Raw genomic sequence first — 15571 nt, 5'->3', positions numbered from 1 at the left:
GCCCTCCCCCGCCAAGAGAATTAGATCAGTCCAGTTAATTTCGCGGGCCGCTTGGCCCTGCCCCTAGGGACCCCGCCTGAGTTAGAGAGTGCCAGAGTTTTCAGAGGGTTCCCAGAGGGTTCCCGAGTACGAGAGTTCCAGAGGGCAGAGTTCCTGGGTTCCTGAGTTCCAGAGAAAAAGAGAGAGTGCTTGCGCTGCCGCAAAGAGACAGCAGAGTTCTGTTTGGTGATTAGTTTGGCCTAGTTTATGAATCCTTGTTCCTGAATAAAGAAATACAGCTTCCCTGCCCAGCGTTGTCTCCGCGTCTCTGTTACCCGCCCGTGAAGCTAACCCGCACAGCAAGAGCCTCCAAATTTTAACAACACCCCTCCTCTCTCCATTTCTCTCTGTCCTATCCAAAAACTACATCAATCATAATAACTGTAACAATAAAACAAGTACAACAAAAGGGAATAAATATTAAAAATAACAAAATCATATAAGAAACAAATTTTAAATTTTCACATTACAGAAGTGAGAAGTAACTTTTTATTTAACATAACATTGGATTGTAACTGAATGCAAGTTTCACCTGTTGGTAGCATTCTAAATCAGCATTTGCATCCACTACTTTGTGCTCACCTAAAGTCTAGTTTCCATCTGTCACCATACAGTTGACCACTTTCACCTGATTTCTGATGGATTATTTTTTTCCCCTGCAATGCCTTTTCCAGGGTTTCATGACTGCATGATATTTCCACTCTTAGAAGAAGATGATGATGATGATGATGATTTTCTTTTTTTAACTTGATTTATTTAATTTTATAGGACAGAGAGAAATTGAGAGGGAAGGGGGGAATAGAGAAAGAGAGATGTCTGTAGACCTGCTTCACCAGCCTCCAGATGGGGGCTGGGGGCTTGAACCACGGTCCTTGTGCATGGTAACATGTGCACTGAACCAGATGCATCACCACCCAGTCCCTGATGATTTTTCTTTTTCTCCCTCTCTTCCTCCTCTTTTCCTCCTCTCCTTCCTCCTCCTTTTTCTCCCACTCCTCCTTTACTTCTTTCTTTTCAGACAGTGAGGACACAGGAAGGAACAGAAAGGAAGTGTGAGGAGAGGCACTGCGTGTGAAGCTTCCCTTTCGGCATGGTATTTTCACATGGTGGGCAGGGGTCTCAAACCTGAGTCCTCGACTCTCATGACGCATGTACTGGGTGACTCTCCTGGTCCTTTTCTGATAGATTCTGAAGAGTAGAATTGCTAAGTCAGAGAAGATGTACACTTTAAATGTTAGTGTGCAGTGCTTACCCTGTCCCCACCAGGACATACCAGTCTGCCTACACATGGAAAACTACACGAAGATACAGGGTGACTATTTAGTGGAGGGTGAAATGTGCTCTCATTCATCTTGGGGAAATGTACCATCATGACAGCGACAATCCTATAAATCAGGATTCCCTTACTAAAGTGATGCTGAAGTTGGAAGGGGAAAAAAAAAATCCAAAAACACTTGGTTGAGTGCATGCATTACAGTGCACGAGGACCCAGATTCAAGTCCGCGGTCCCCACAGGCTTGGGGGAAGCTTCATAAGCAGCAAAAACAGTGCTGCAGATATCTCTTTCTTTCTTCCTATCTCCCCCTTCCCTCTCAATTTCTCTCTATTCTAAATAAATAAATTAATAAGTTGGGGGGTTTTTTTGTCTCCAGGGTTATTACAGGGTCTTAGTGCCTGCACTGTGAATCCACTGCTTCTGGAGGCTATTTTTCCCTTTTGTTGCCCTTGTTGTTTTATCGTTGTTGTGGTTATTATTGTTGTTATTGCTGTCGTTGTTGGATAGGACAGAGAGAAATCGAGAGAGATGGGGAAGACAGGGAGAGAGAATGATAAATACCTGCAGACCTGCTTCACCACCTTTGAATCAGCACCCCGTGCAGATGGGGAGCCTGAGGCTCAAACCTTATGCTGATCCTTGCGCTATGTGCCTTGTGTGCTTAACCCGCTGTGCTACCACCCAACCCCCAATAAGTATTTTTTAAATAACTGAAATTGAGGGAGAAAAATGAAAACCTGTACTTGTTTTCCCAAAACCTGACCAGCAAATGTGAAATCAGACTTTGCCTTTGCCAGTAGAAGAAGCAAAGGGGGGCGGGGGGGATTACATCCCCTAGAAAATTTAATCTGACTCTGGAGGAGGGGAGTTTTTAAGGAGGAAGGTAAAAGACCCAGTCACAAGCATGGCACTCAGTCCCTCCACCAGTACAGACAGCGACTGTAGCCACCTGCCTGAAAATGTGATTTTCAATCTGTGATGCCTAGAAGAAGAGCAGCCCTGGGGTTGTGCTGCATGCACAGTGGTCTCTTGTGCTAACCAGCTTGCCTAGAAATAATACAATGAAAGCGGCAAATACATGCCAGCTGCTATTTGACGGTGGAGCATCAGGCCTTTAGCCGGAGGGACAGCCAGAATTTAAATGGAAACTTCATCATCCATGGATTATACACTTGGAACTCAAGTTCCAGGCAACTCTGGATATTAGTACTTTGGCTGGCAGACTCATAATGCTCTTAAGAAAAGTGAATCTAGTTAATGAATTTTCCAAGATGACATTTTACACACAGAGCAAAACCGAGATTAGGCACCCCTCACGGCACCCTCAAGCAGGTGCACCACTATCCAGACCCAGTAATTTTTTAAAAGAAACAGTGCCTTGGGGGGGGGGGGACTTGCACTACCCTTATCCTCTTCTTGGTTCTATTCCCTAAAATGGGCTTTCCCCAGTTTCCACCATCGCTTCAAAGAAGTTGGCATGAATTATATAAATAATGTGAGTACTGGGAATTGGCACTAACTGATGAGAAGTGATGGTGGTGATAGGGGTACAACCTGAATGTACCTAAGGCTGCTGAACTGTATAGTGTAAATGGTAAACTTCACGTCACCTGTATATTTGGCCTCAGTAAACAAGGGGGGAATAAAAGGACTAGCATTACTGAATGTAAATCTTACAGGCACTGTGTTCTGCATTTTGCATGTTCATTATTTTTTGCCCTCCCAGTGATCCAAGGAGTTGATCACACCCCTCCACCACTGATCTACATTCCATCACTGAAGCAGTGGCCAGCAGGGACATTGTAACTTTTAGTACCTGGTTGAGTATAACTAGAAAGACAACTAACAGAAAGCTTGGAGTTTTTCTAGGAAGGTGTTCTTTGTCTCAGACTAGGAATATTTGGAGGATTGGGAAACAGGAATGAAAAGGAAAAAAAAATAGTGTATCTCACAACACCTACTTCATGGAATAGGAGAGAGCACATTTATGTATGTTGCGCACACCCTGCTTAACACCCTGTGTCAGCTGTTGTTCTCAGTGCTGAATAGTTAGTTATTCCCTCATTTCATGCTCATAACAACTCAGTTAGGTGGGGACAAGTACTTTCTCCATTTTGCAGATGAGGCCATTACAGCACAGAACGGTTGATTAAGGAACTCCGCTATAAATCAAAAAGACTAGAGCCGAGAGATGGGTGAAGGGAGAAAGGAAGTTTATTTACATACAGGCCAGAAGTTCAGATCTTTCTGAGAACTCCGGCCTTGAACAAAGGGACAGTACAAGCTTCTATACGGGGTGAAGGCTTGAGAACCAAAAGTGTCATTACAGAAGCAGAGGCTGCAAGGCTAAGGGGGTGGGACTTATACCCATTGCTCAGGGTCTGGCTGCCTTAGTTACTATACCTGAGCATAAGAGGGCGGGAGTGCCTTTTAGGAGGGCAAAAGCTAGCCAGAATTACATAAACTGATGTGACACGCAGTTAAAGACAAAAGTCAGTAACTTTGGTTACTGCAGATACAGGTTGGCACACTGCTTTTTCTGTATCAAACATCTTACTCTCTTGGCCCTTGAGTTGGGGCCTTCTCAGTAAAAGTTCAGTCTGACCTTCATGGTCTCAACTTTGTTTTCACTTACTTCAACCTTCCACTTTTACACAACCACCTGCCCTGTCTCAGAGTTTCTGCACATGCTTTTTTTGTTTGTTTTTTGCCTCCACGGTTATTGCTGGGGCTCAGTGCCTGCACTACAAAGCCACTGCTCCTGGGAGCTATTTTTTTCCCTTTTATTGCCCTTGTTGTTTATTGTTGTTGTCGTTGTTGTTATTGCTGTCATTGTTTTTGGATAGGACAGAGAGAAATGGAGAGAGGAGGGGAGAGAAAGATAGGCATAGGCACCTCCAGACCTGCTTCACTGCTTGTGAAGCAACCCCCCTGCAGGTGGGGAGCCGGAGGCTCGAACCGGGATCCTTACACAGGTCCTTGCACTTCGCACCATGTGCGTTTAACCTGCTGCACTACTTCCTACACATTCTTAACCCTTTTCTTCTGTTATCCTGTTCTGTGTTGAGGCCTTCTTATTATAATCATATTATAAGCACGTATTCTAAGGCTAAAATTTTGGAAATTCTCTTGTCATGACCACATTCTCAAAGACACATAGCTAGTTCATGGAGGATATGGGATTTGATCTGATTCAGAGTGCATGGCTGTAGAAAGATTGCAATAGGAATTCACATAGAATGAATATTTTGCAGACATGCAACCCCGGACACACTGACCTATCTTCTTCATGTATATTATATTGGGATGTCAGAAAAGTCATGATACATTTTTGCACTGAAAAAAAAAAAAACCTGAAAAATACTTCATGACTTTTCTAACAACCCAGTATTTACAAACTTCTAGTGAACAACTGATTTCTGCCACAAAAGCTACTTATTCCTATTCCCCAAATAGTATATTTCTTAGGTCTGATTTTTTTTTCCTGAGTCTGATTTCTAAGCTGAGGTATAATTTCTGTGGTGTAAGATTTGTTCATTTAAATTATACTGTTCATTATTCGATTTACCAAATTGTGCTATCAATATCCAGCTCTTAAATTTTCTCTTCTCCCCCCTCACTCCTCCAGATCATCAATACCGATCACTAGTTACTCCCTGTTCTTATTCCCAGCCCCAGACACCTTTTTTTTAAATTTCTTTATTGGGGAATTAGTGTTTTTACATTCAGCAGAAAATACAATAGTGTGTACATGCATAACATTTCTCAGTTTTCCACATAACAATACAACCCCCACTAGGTCCCCTGCCATCCTTTTTGGACCCGTATTCTCCCCCCTACCCACCCCAAAGTCTTTTACTTTGGTGCAATACGCCAACTCCAGTTCAGGTTCTACTTGTGCTTCCCTTCTGATCTTGTTTTTCAACTTCTGTCCAGGCACCTATTAATCTACATTCTGTCTCTGTGGACTTGCCTTCCCTGAGCACATCATTGAATTCAGTCAGTACAGTGTTCATTCTCTGGTGTCTGCCTGATTCAGCTTAGCACAAAGTGGTTGATGTTCATCTATGTAGCATGAGTCAGCACTTTGTTATTTTTCATGGTTAAATGCTGTTCACTTGTGTGGCTATCCCATAGCGTTGTTCTTTCACCAGCTAATGACATTTGACTTTTTTTGGCTCTTGAGAATCATGTGTAACTCTCTCCCTTTCTCTCCCCCACCCCCGCTTCTCAGAACCAGGCAGTGGACAGGTGTTCGTGACCTCTGAGAACCAGCTGGTGTACTACCCCAGCATCACCTACGCCATCATCGGCAGCTCTGTCATCTTTGTGCTGGTGGTGGCCCTGCTGGCCCTGGTCCTGCACCACCAGCGGAAGCGCAACAACCTCATGACACTGCCAGTGCACCGGCTGCAGCATCCCGTCCTGCTCTCCCGCCTAGTGGTGCTGGACCACCCGCATCACTGCAACGTCACGTACAACGTCAACAATGGCATCCAATACGTGGCCAGTCAGGCTGAGCAGAATGCATCAGAGGTGGGCTCCCCACCCTCCTACTCAGAGGCCCTGCTAGACCAGAGGTGTGTGCTTGGGGACACCTGATGGGGACGGGGAACATGTGCACACAGCTGGTTCCCAGATCTCGCAGAGAACCTGCATTCAACTACTGGGAGCGTTGACAAAAGCTGGCATTTATCATATCCCTGCAAAATGCCATGATCATATCATCTCGCTTAATCATCTCTATCATTTGCCCAGGGAGCCTTTGTATTTGCCTCAATTTTACACATGAGGAATCAGGAGCTGGGAATTTTAAATTGTCACAAGTCCTGGAATAACTTTGCTTTGTTCAAAATTGAGAAGGTGTAATGCCACACAATACTGAACAAAATGGGGGGTTGGGCGCTGGCACAGTGGGTTAAGCGCACGTGGCGCAAAGCACAAGGACCGGCTTAAGGACCCGAGTTCTAGCCCCTGGCTCCCCACCTACAGGGGAGTCGCTTCACAGGCGGTGAAGCAGGTCAGCAGGTGTCTATCTTTCTCTCCCCCTCTCTGTCTTCACCTCCTCTCTCCATTTCTCTCTGTCCTATCCAACAACGAACAATATCAACAATGGTAATAATAATAGCCACAGCGAGGCTACAACAACAAGGGCAACAAAAGGGGAAAAAAATGGCCTCCAGGAGCGGTGGATTCATGGTGCAGGCACCAAGCCCAGCAGTAACCCTGGAGGAAAAAAAATATATTGAACAAAATGACTTTATTCAAGGGCCTGCTTTTATTAGATGCCATTTTGCTTAACATTATGGTTTCCTGGAACCTGTTGATAGTGTTGAGGAAAGATTTTGTACAGGTCTCAGGACATGCAGTTAGGACCCTGGCCCTCTGGGAACCCTCATTCTCAATGGTAATGCCATATTGGCACACATCCGGGTCATCAGCTGACTCTGGGGCCTCACCTGCTACAACTGCAGAGCATTACCCAGTACCCAGTACCCATTATAGGCTTGGTTGTTACCTGTCTACTGGATGGATGGGTGAGTGAGTGAGTGAGTGAGTGAGTGATAGAATAAATAAATTCCTTAACTTTACTTGCCTTTTTAAAAAACAAAGTAATGGAAAGTACTCTTGAAGCTTTGTGAAGTAGAGGAAACACTTATTATAAGAGGAATTGTATAGGATGCCCCCAACATAGAAAGTCAAAGAGCAGAGTTCTGTAGTTGGTGCTGGTAATGAACCTGTATCCTGTCTGCTGAGCCTCTGCACATTCTTGGTGACCTTCAAAAATATCTCAAAGAATCCACTTCAGAAGGCCCCAAAAATATTTTTTTAATATTTATTTTATTTATTTATTCCCTTTGTTGCCCTTGTTGTTGTTTTTTTTTTATTGTTGTAGTTATTGTTGTTGTCATTGTTGGATAGGACAGAGAGAAATGGAGAGAGGAGGGGAAGACAGAGAGGAGGAGAGAAAGATAGACACCTGCAGACCTGCTTCACTGCCTGTGAAGCGACTCCCCTGCAGGTGGGGAGCCGGGGCCTCGAACCGGGATCCTTATGCCGGTCCTTGTGCTTTGCACGACCTGCGCTTAACCTGCTGTGCTATAGCCCGACTCCCTTCTTTTTAAAAGACTTTTAGATCCACATGCCCTGCCCCTCGTGGAACATAGTCAGCAGCCCACCTGCTTTGAGCCTGGATAGCAAGAGATTTTTTTTTTTTTTTTTTTTTTTGCCTTCAAGGTTATACTAGGGCTGGGTGCCTGCAATCCACTGCTCCTGGCGACCACCTTTTTCCCATTGTTATCATTGCTGTTATTGTTGTTACTGCTGCTACTGTTTTTTTTGGATAGGACAGAGAGAAACTGAGAGAGAAAGGGGAGAGTAAGATAAACACCTGTAGACCTGCTTCACTGTTTGCAAAGTGAACCCCGCCAGCAGGTGGGGAACCGGGGCCTCGAACTGGGATCCTTATGTCGGTCCTTGCACTTCGCACTCTGTGCACTTAACCTGGTGCGCTACCTCCCGGCCCCCAGGGGGACAGTTTGAAGTAACCAGACTCCTCTGAACTTTCCCTATGCAGCCTTTGTATTATTATTTTTTTAATATTTATTTATTCCCTTTTGTTGCCCTTGTTTTATTATTGTCGTCGTTGTTGGATACGACAGGGAGAAATTGAGAGAGATGGGGAAGACAGAGGGGGAGAGAAAGATAGACACCTGCAGACCTGCTTCACCACTTGTGAAGCGACTCCCCTGCAGGTGGAGAGCCGGAGGCTCGAACCGGGATCATTATGCCGGTCCTTGTGCTTAACCCGCTGCACTACTGCCCGACTCCCCCTCCTAATGAAAAGAAGCATAGCTTCCAAGATGGCACATAAAGGTCTATTTACAAATAAGTGTAAGCATGAAAAAAAAAAAAACCCTCACTCGTGGCTCACAGCCTTCTCCTTAGACCCATTCAGTGTAAGCCAAGGTTTAATTGATGAATCTGGGCACATTAACTGGGTTCAAATCCCAGCACTGCAGCTCATGAGTTACATGTGCAAGTCACTTCCTGTTCCTTGTCCTCAGCTTCCTTTCCTGAGCAGTGAGCATAAAATGAACAGCTTCCTGTTAGCACACTTATGAACCATAAATGAAGTGACAGATGCCAGGTATGCTGTGCAGCCTTCAGGACCCGAGAACTGAAAAGCCAAGTGTCCTTCCTGTTGTGTCATTACACACAGTGTCATCGTTGTCAATTTAGTGACCTTAGGAAACAGGCATTCAGACACTGTCCTCTCACTTCCCTGAGTCCAGGGAGATTTGACTTGCAATAAGAAGCTCATATTCAGAGCTGGGTGGTGGCGCACCTGGTTGTGCACACATGTTACATTGCACAAGGACCAGGTTCAAGCCCCCAGTCCCCATCTACAGAGGAGAAAGCTTCATGAGTGGTAAAGCGGGGCTGCAGGTGTCTCTCTGTCTCCCTCTCCATCTCCCCCTACCCTCTTGATTTCTGTCTCTATCCAATAAATAAAGATAATTTAAACTTTTTTTTTTTTAAAAAAAAAGAACCTCAGATTCTGGGAACCATCAGAGGCTCCACCAAAACAGCCGCCCCGCCACTTGTCTGACCACAGCGCTGCCAAGCCACTCAGGATGAGCCAAGGGAGCTTGGCACCTCTCCCTGCAGGTCCACCCAAAGGATGTGGTTTGAGTGCTGTCAGGTCAGCACAGAGCACCCAGGGCACAGTGACCTTGTTGCAAACTGCTGGTTTCTCTAGTGCTTGTGTTGCCCTGGGACTTGGAAAATCACATTCCTCACATCAGCATCCAGTCAAAAGGGGGGGGGGGGGTTGAACACACATATTACAATGTGTAAGGACCGGAATTTGAGCCCCTGATCCCCACCTGCAAGGGGAAATTTTTTTTTAATTATTTTATTTATTTTATTTTTGAGAGAGAGAAAGACAGAGAGAAACACCAGAGCACTGCTCAGGTCTGGCTTATGGTGGTGTGGAGGATTGAACCTGGGACTTCGGAGCCTCAGGCATGAGAGTCTCTTTGCATAACCATTATGCTATCTACACCCGCCCTGGGGGAAACTTTTATGAGTGGTGAAATAGTGCTGCAGGTGTCTCTCTGTCTCTGTCTCTCTCTCTCTCTCTCTCTCTGTGTCTCCCCTTTCCCTCTTGATTTATGGCTGTCTCTATTCAATAAATCTAATAATAATAGGGAAAAGTTTTAGCTTGACTTCCTTTGCTTTGGCTCTAATGCATTCTCTCCTCTCTTCTCTCATCTCCCCTGCCTCATCCTGCTTCCTCCACTGCAGACCAGCATGGTACGACCTTCCTCCACCGCCCTACTCTTCCGACACCGAGTCCCTGAACCAAGCCGACCTGCCTCCTTACCGCTCCCGGTCTGGTAGTGCCGACAGCGCCAGTTCCCAGGCAGCCAGCAGTCTTCTGAGTGTAGAAGACACCAGCCACAACCCTGGGCAGCCCAGCTCTCCAGAAGGCAACAATGAGCCCAGGGACTCTGTGCCCAGTCTGGGCACCGAAGAAGTATAAATTACAGTTGTTCCAAAGTTCGTATGGGTTAATCTGCTCTGACTTGTTACCATCCTAACAGTCCACACCCATGGGAATCTTCACAGGGTGCCTCCAGGAGTGATTTGGGGTATCTCTCCATGCCCTTCCTCTCCCAGATTTCAGGAACGTTCTTTGGAGGGTTACCCACCCAGGACTTTTCTGGTCTCTCAGTGGATATGATGTACTGTGCATCTTTATGGGGAGGTCAGTCTTCCTGGGGGCCCAGGATCATGGCCTCACTTGTGACATCATTTTGTTAATGCTGGCATCTCACGGAGTAAGTGGTGTAGACTCGGACACAATGGGCCAAAACGCTGTTTGAGTAGTTTTTGTGAAAGCAGTGTTTCTGTGCTGTTCCTGGATGTGGAGAGGGTCAGGAGACACTGGACCAGCCTCCTTTGCACTAGCCTCTATGTTACTCTCAGTTCAGCAACAGCCAAAGAGAACCTATGACATGAGTTATGTTCCTCAGCACTTGTGTGTGTCACTGCAGTGTCAGGCATGACTCTGGAGCTCTGCTCTGGGTAGATTCTGGCTTTTATCTTTTTGAAGTACTTTCTCTAACAGCAAGTACCATCAGCCTCATCCCAGAACAGACATGGAGCCCCCACCAGAGTTCTCAGTTCAGTTCTGATACTGAGTTCCGTTTTGATACTGAGTTCAGTTCTGACACATAATCAGAGTTCTCAGTTCAGAAAAATGCAGGCTGCCAAGAACCAAGCCTCTGCCCTGGTTTCTGAATTGTCACCCTCCCAACAGACCTGCCAGTTGGCAAGGGATGAGGACCCACTTTGGCCCCAAATCTAATCTGGCCTTTATTCCTGTAAACCACACCCAGCCTGTCTTGCTCCTTTCCATGCCACTTCAATACTAGCCTCCCAAATCCCCATAACACTGTTCTAATCATCTTCGCTTTTGGACTTGAGGACACTGTGGTTCCTCACACATGTGAGAACCGCATTCAGTACCTCCCACTAAGGCTCCCCACTCCCTGCACTGCCCACACTCCCTGCCCAATTCCCAGAAATCAGCACCAGGGTTAAGGTTAGAAACAAGTCCTTCGGAGCTCCAGTGGCGCAATCGGTTGGCACGCGGTACTTATACAGAAACAGGTCCTTCTTCCCCTCCCATAGCTTCTCTGGGATATGAGCACTGTAGACAATTTGGAGACAAGATTTGCCATTTGGACCTTTTCTTTTTAAATCTTTTGGAAATGCATTTGAAACAGTGTGTTTGGTTTTTTGTTTGTTTTTCCCCTTCCAGTTAAGGGACTATTTATATGTGTATAGGAAAACTCTCTCTCTCTCTCTCTCTCTTTTTTGCTTTTTGTTTTCCTTTAGTGAGGTCCAAAGAAAGATGCAAAAAATAAATGACACCTTTGTCTCACTGAGTGCTAATAAGTCACTCAGGACGGACCTACGCTCAGGCGTTCATGCTTCGCTGCACTTTTTGAGTTAGTATTTATGGAGTCCTTGAAGGATGCAGAAGGCAGGATGCCTTCTCCATCACTTCCCAGTCTTCCTGTTTATGCTGGTTTTATTCTTTTTCTGTGTTCAGCCACCACAGGGGCCATCCCCTAGGGAAATGACTGGGAGAAGCATAGGTGTTATTTAGCAAGAAACCACACCAGCTAACTGGGAACAGAACTGGAACCAGGTGCAGCCACTCCAGGTGGTTCTCACCCATTCAAGGACTTTGCTCCACAACTGAAGAAACTTTTCAGTCACTTCTTTGATGCTGATTCAAAAGGAGCCTGCAGAAGGGGGATGAAGTGGTGTTCAGTGATCTTGTTCTGCAGACTTTAAAATAAATTAATCCAAAGTATGTCACAGGAAAGCTAGCCACTTTGATGATTTTGGTTTTTCTAAGTAAATAAAAGGAACCTAGTTGCTTGTGTCTTTCATTTTAGAAACACCACTTGAGTTATGTGCTGAGTAACCCAATAAAGAACTTCTGATGGCAGCCAGAGTATATTAGGAGCTCTGGTGGAACACTTCATCTCCTGTGAGTCAGAATGGCTTTATTTCTCCCTTTGATTAGTAAGACCCGGCTTCTTTCTGGTGCTCTGAAAGTTGTCTAGAGGAAGGGATTCTACTTTTAATTAATTGTGCAGTGAATTAATCTCACATGCTTTTCTGCTTCCAGGCATCTTAGAGAAAAACAAATTGTCTTTGCAGATAAAGGGAGCCGATTAATGTTTTTAAAAAACATAGGGACTTTTTATTACAGATTTGCTTTTTTAAAATGAATCTTTTTTAAAAAAAATATTTAAATAGGATACCAAAGCTGATGGATTTTTTTTTCCTACTTCAGATAATGAATAAGTGGCCAGCAACAGTTTTAACTCATTCTAACCAGGATATTTCTGTACATTGCCTCAGTCTATACCTGTCCGAAAACCATCTTTGCTCTTTCTCAAATGAGGCCAGAGAGTCCTTTTTATTTTATCATTAAGATAATTTCACTGTGATCAACAGCTCATCACCTGACTCAACTCCCTCTTTTTTTTTTTGTTTTTTCTTCAATTGGCTTTTTTAAAAAATGCAACTAAGTGGTTAATAAGTCGTGTGTGATGTCCAAAGTTGATGTAAACTGGAAAGATTGTGTGTGGTTGCTTTCTGAATTTGGTTAGGTTTTTTATTATTTTTTTTTTTTTTGCTGTGTTTGTTTTTATTTTATTTTTCTTAAGTTTTCAAATAAATTTGAAATACTTTCCAGTAAACTTGCAATTTCATTCTTCCTATTGATATGAATGGTTCTTAACCCATTTTTCTCCTCTGTGGTACTACAAAAGAATGGACAGTGTGGCTTCTGCAATGATTTTATGCCATAATAAAATAGACCCATGGGACCTCAGAATGTCACGGGCAGTTAAAGGTTCTACAGTTGATGTGGTGGTTGAAATATGGAGGTGACATCATGGCCACCAGTGAATGTTATGGTCTTCGGGCTGTCAGTTCAAAGGATGGCCATTAGCTACCACATCAATGACACTGCTGGAGGGAAAAGACTATGATAACAGATTCTGGCCACCTTTTCCGGGGTTATACTAGCTCTTGCACAAGTAGGCTGCTCATTCATTTTGAGCCCCAAATGACCTGAGATTGGCACCAGCTGTGATAAACACATCTCTGCACTCTTACAAGTCTTATTTTAGAATCAGCTGTTAACTGATGCCACAGGGACAATTAAATGCAAAGTTAAAATACCTAGGAGGTCAGCACCCCACCCACCATTCATGAGTGGGAGGAGTAACTAACTAGCCTTGACCAAAAGTGAAATCCACATGAGTTTCTAAACAGAGGAGCTGCGGAACCAAGATTTATATCATGTATTAAATGTCCTAAAGTGTCTCAAAAAGGAGGCAAATGCCGGGTTATGTCCTATGTCAGGTAGTCTGAAGTAGACCTTTCCAAGTGGTAGAACTCAAAGGTTTTTCACACCTCCTTTACCTCTCAGAGTGCCATTTACTATGGGTGCCAAGATGAAGAAATGATTGAGAAGGAAAGCATTGATCTAGACCAAAGAGTAATATTTTTTTTTTGTCTAAAGGGCCAGATAATATTTTTTACTCTGAAGCCATAGGTAATACACAAATGAATGGTAGTGACTGTTATTTTTTTTTAATTTCTTTATTGGGGAATTAATGTTTTACATTTGACAGTAAATACAATAGTTTGTACATGCATAACATTTCCTAGCTTTCCATATAATAATACAACTCCCACTAGGTCCTCTGTCATCTTTCTTGGATCTGTATTCTCCCCACCCACCCCAGAGTCTTTTATTTTTGTGCAATATGCCAGTTCCAGTTAAGGTTCTACTTGTGTTTGCTCTACTGATTTTGTTTTTAACTTCTGCCACAGAGTGAGATCATCCCATATTCATCCTTCTGTTTCTAACTTATTTCACTTAACATGAATTTTTCAAGGTCCATCCAAGATTGGCTGAAAACAGTGAAGTCACCATTTTTTATATAGTCACCACTTTTTAAGGCAATGACTGTTCTAATACAATATAAGTATTTGCAAAAACTGTTTTGGATTTGACCCCAAACTATAGTTTACCAACCACTGGTGTGTGTGTGTGTCATTCCCACATGGAATGGAGATCCAAAACTGGGAACATTTAGAAAATCTATGCTGATGGTCTGTGGAATCTAGGACCCTTGAAATGGCACCAAACTAATGAATTTAAAGAAGAACTTGTGAAGCAGGCAGTTTTAAGGATCTTAGAAATTGTTTTATTAAAAACTGGCCCTTTTAGCTCCTTTCCAGTAAGAAAATGTAAGATTGAGGTGAAATGTAAGATTGAGGCTTCAATAAGTTTTTGAATAGTTGGGTTGAATGCAGAGATTCTGGCCAAACTACATTTGCACGTTTCTCTTTTTCTTGAGGAAAAATCCATGGAGACAAGTGATCTGAGAGGTGCTTTCCATCTTTTCTAGCTTTCCACCATCAGACAAGGCAAAGTTTAAAAAAGTGAAAGAAGGAGCTTCAGAAAGCTGCAAAGTCAATGTGATAAGTTCATAAGAAAAGAAAGTACATTCAGTGAGATCATTAAGTGAAGTGTCAGTGAGAAATTACACTGATTCTCTTACATATTATAGGGGTGCCCTGCAGGTGGGGAGTGGGGGCTTGAACCCTGGTCTTTGTGCTTGATGATATGTGTGCTTAACCTGGTGCACCACCACCTAGCCCCCTCCTCTCAATTTTTCTCTGTCCTCTCAAATACGATAGAAAGGGAAACATGGCTGCCAGGAGTGGTGGATTTGCTGTGTTGGCACCAAGTCACAACGATAACCCTGAGAGAGAGAGAGAAAGAGAGAATGTCTTATGGACTCCAGAAGTTTTCTTACACCACTGAAATTGCTTAAGTGGGGGCGATTACTTACCAGAAGGTCACCCCCAACTTGCACAGAATTTTGTTGTTGGGATCTAAGATACATTTCTTGTTGTTGTTGTTGCTGTCATTTTATTGAGGGAAGGTTAGTGGTTTACAATACAGTTGTTGATACATGGGCACAATTTCCCATCTCCCCATGGTAGGCATCTATAAAACATTCTCTCCCCCAATTTGGGTTCTTTTCTGCCATCATACACTGAGACTCTAGCTTATCAAGCTACCCAAAGATTACCTCTCAAATACTCACACAAACCGAACTTTCCCCACTTTATCCTTCTTACACCCCCCCCCCAAATGATCAATATTTAGAATATCACAACTTGGATTTTCTAGGGCAGTTGGTATCATAGGACCTGAAAAGCTAAATTTTTGTCAGGTTTGGGACTTAAAAGCATGACCATGGGAGTCTGGGTTGCACTGTTGAGGGAAGCTTATCTACTTTAATATGACTTTTGTTGTACCTGATTTGGGTTTGTGGGCTGAGCAAGTGTGAGTCACAGTTCTAGTACCAGGCAATATTTGGCTTTCAGATTCACCCTGGTGAATCATCCCAGTGAGCCAGGTGAGGAAAAGACAGAAAAGAGCATACCTGGGCAGTGTTTATGGACCAGGCCTGGAAGTAGCACAGACCCTTTCACTCATGTTCCACTGCCCAGAGTCTAGTCAAGCATACAACCACATTTACTTGAGAAGGAAACTGGGAAAGGAGATCTGTTAGGTATTCTGGAAAAAGCTGAAGTGAATTTTGGCACCAGTCCCCAAATACATTTTTCCACACTTCA

General features: G+C 43.9%; 1 protein-coding gene across 3 annotated transcripts in view; it reads left to right on the top strand.

Annotated features, from left to right (window-relative positions):
* LDLRAD3 (low density lipoprotein receptor class A domain containing 3) overlaps positions 1-12627 on the top strand; it is an 852030-nt gene extending 839403 nt beyond the window's left edge. For all 3 annotated transcript variants that reach the window (XM_007521826.3, XM_060176608.1, XM_060176607.1), the window contains 2 exons: positions 5550-5895; positions 9626-12627. In XM_007521826.3, the coding sequence (XP_007521888.1) occupies positions 5550-5895; positions 9626-9863 (584 nt within the window). In that variant the 3' untranslated portion in view covers positions 9864-12627. The remainder of the gene's footprint in view (positions 1-5549; positions 5896-9625) is intronic.
* The last annotated feature ends 2944 nt before the right edge of the window (positions 12628-15571 follow it).

The sequence above is a fragment of the Erinaceus europaeus genome, chromosome 17, assembly GCF_950295315.1.
Source record: "Erinaceus europaeus chromosome 17, mEriEur2.1, whole genome shotgun sequence".
NCBI lineage: Eukaryota > Metazoa > Chordata > Mammalia > Eulipotyphla > Erinaceidae > Erinaceus > Erinaceus europaeus.
The sequence above is the reverse complement of the archived record's forward strand: the minus strand, read 5'-3'. Positions and strand labels throughout refer to the sequence as shown.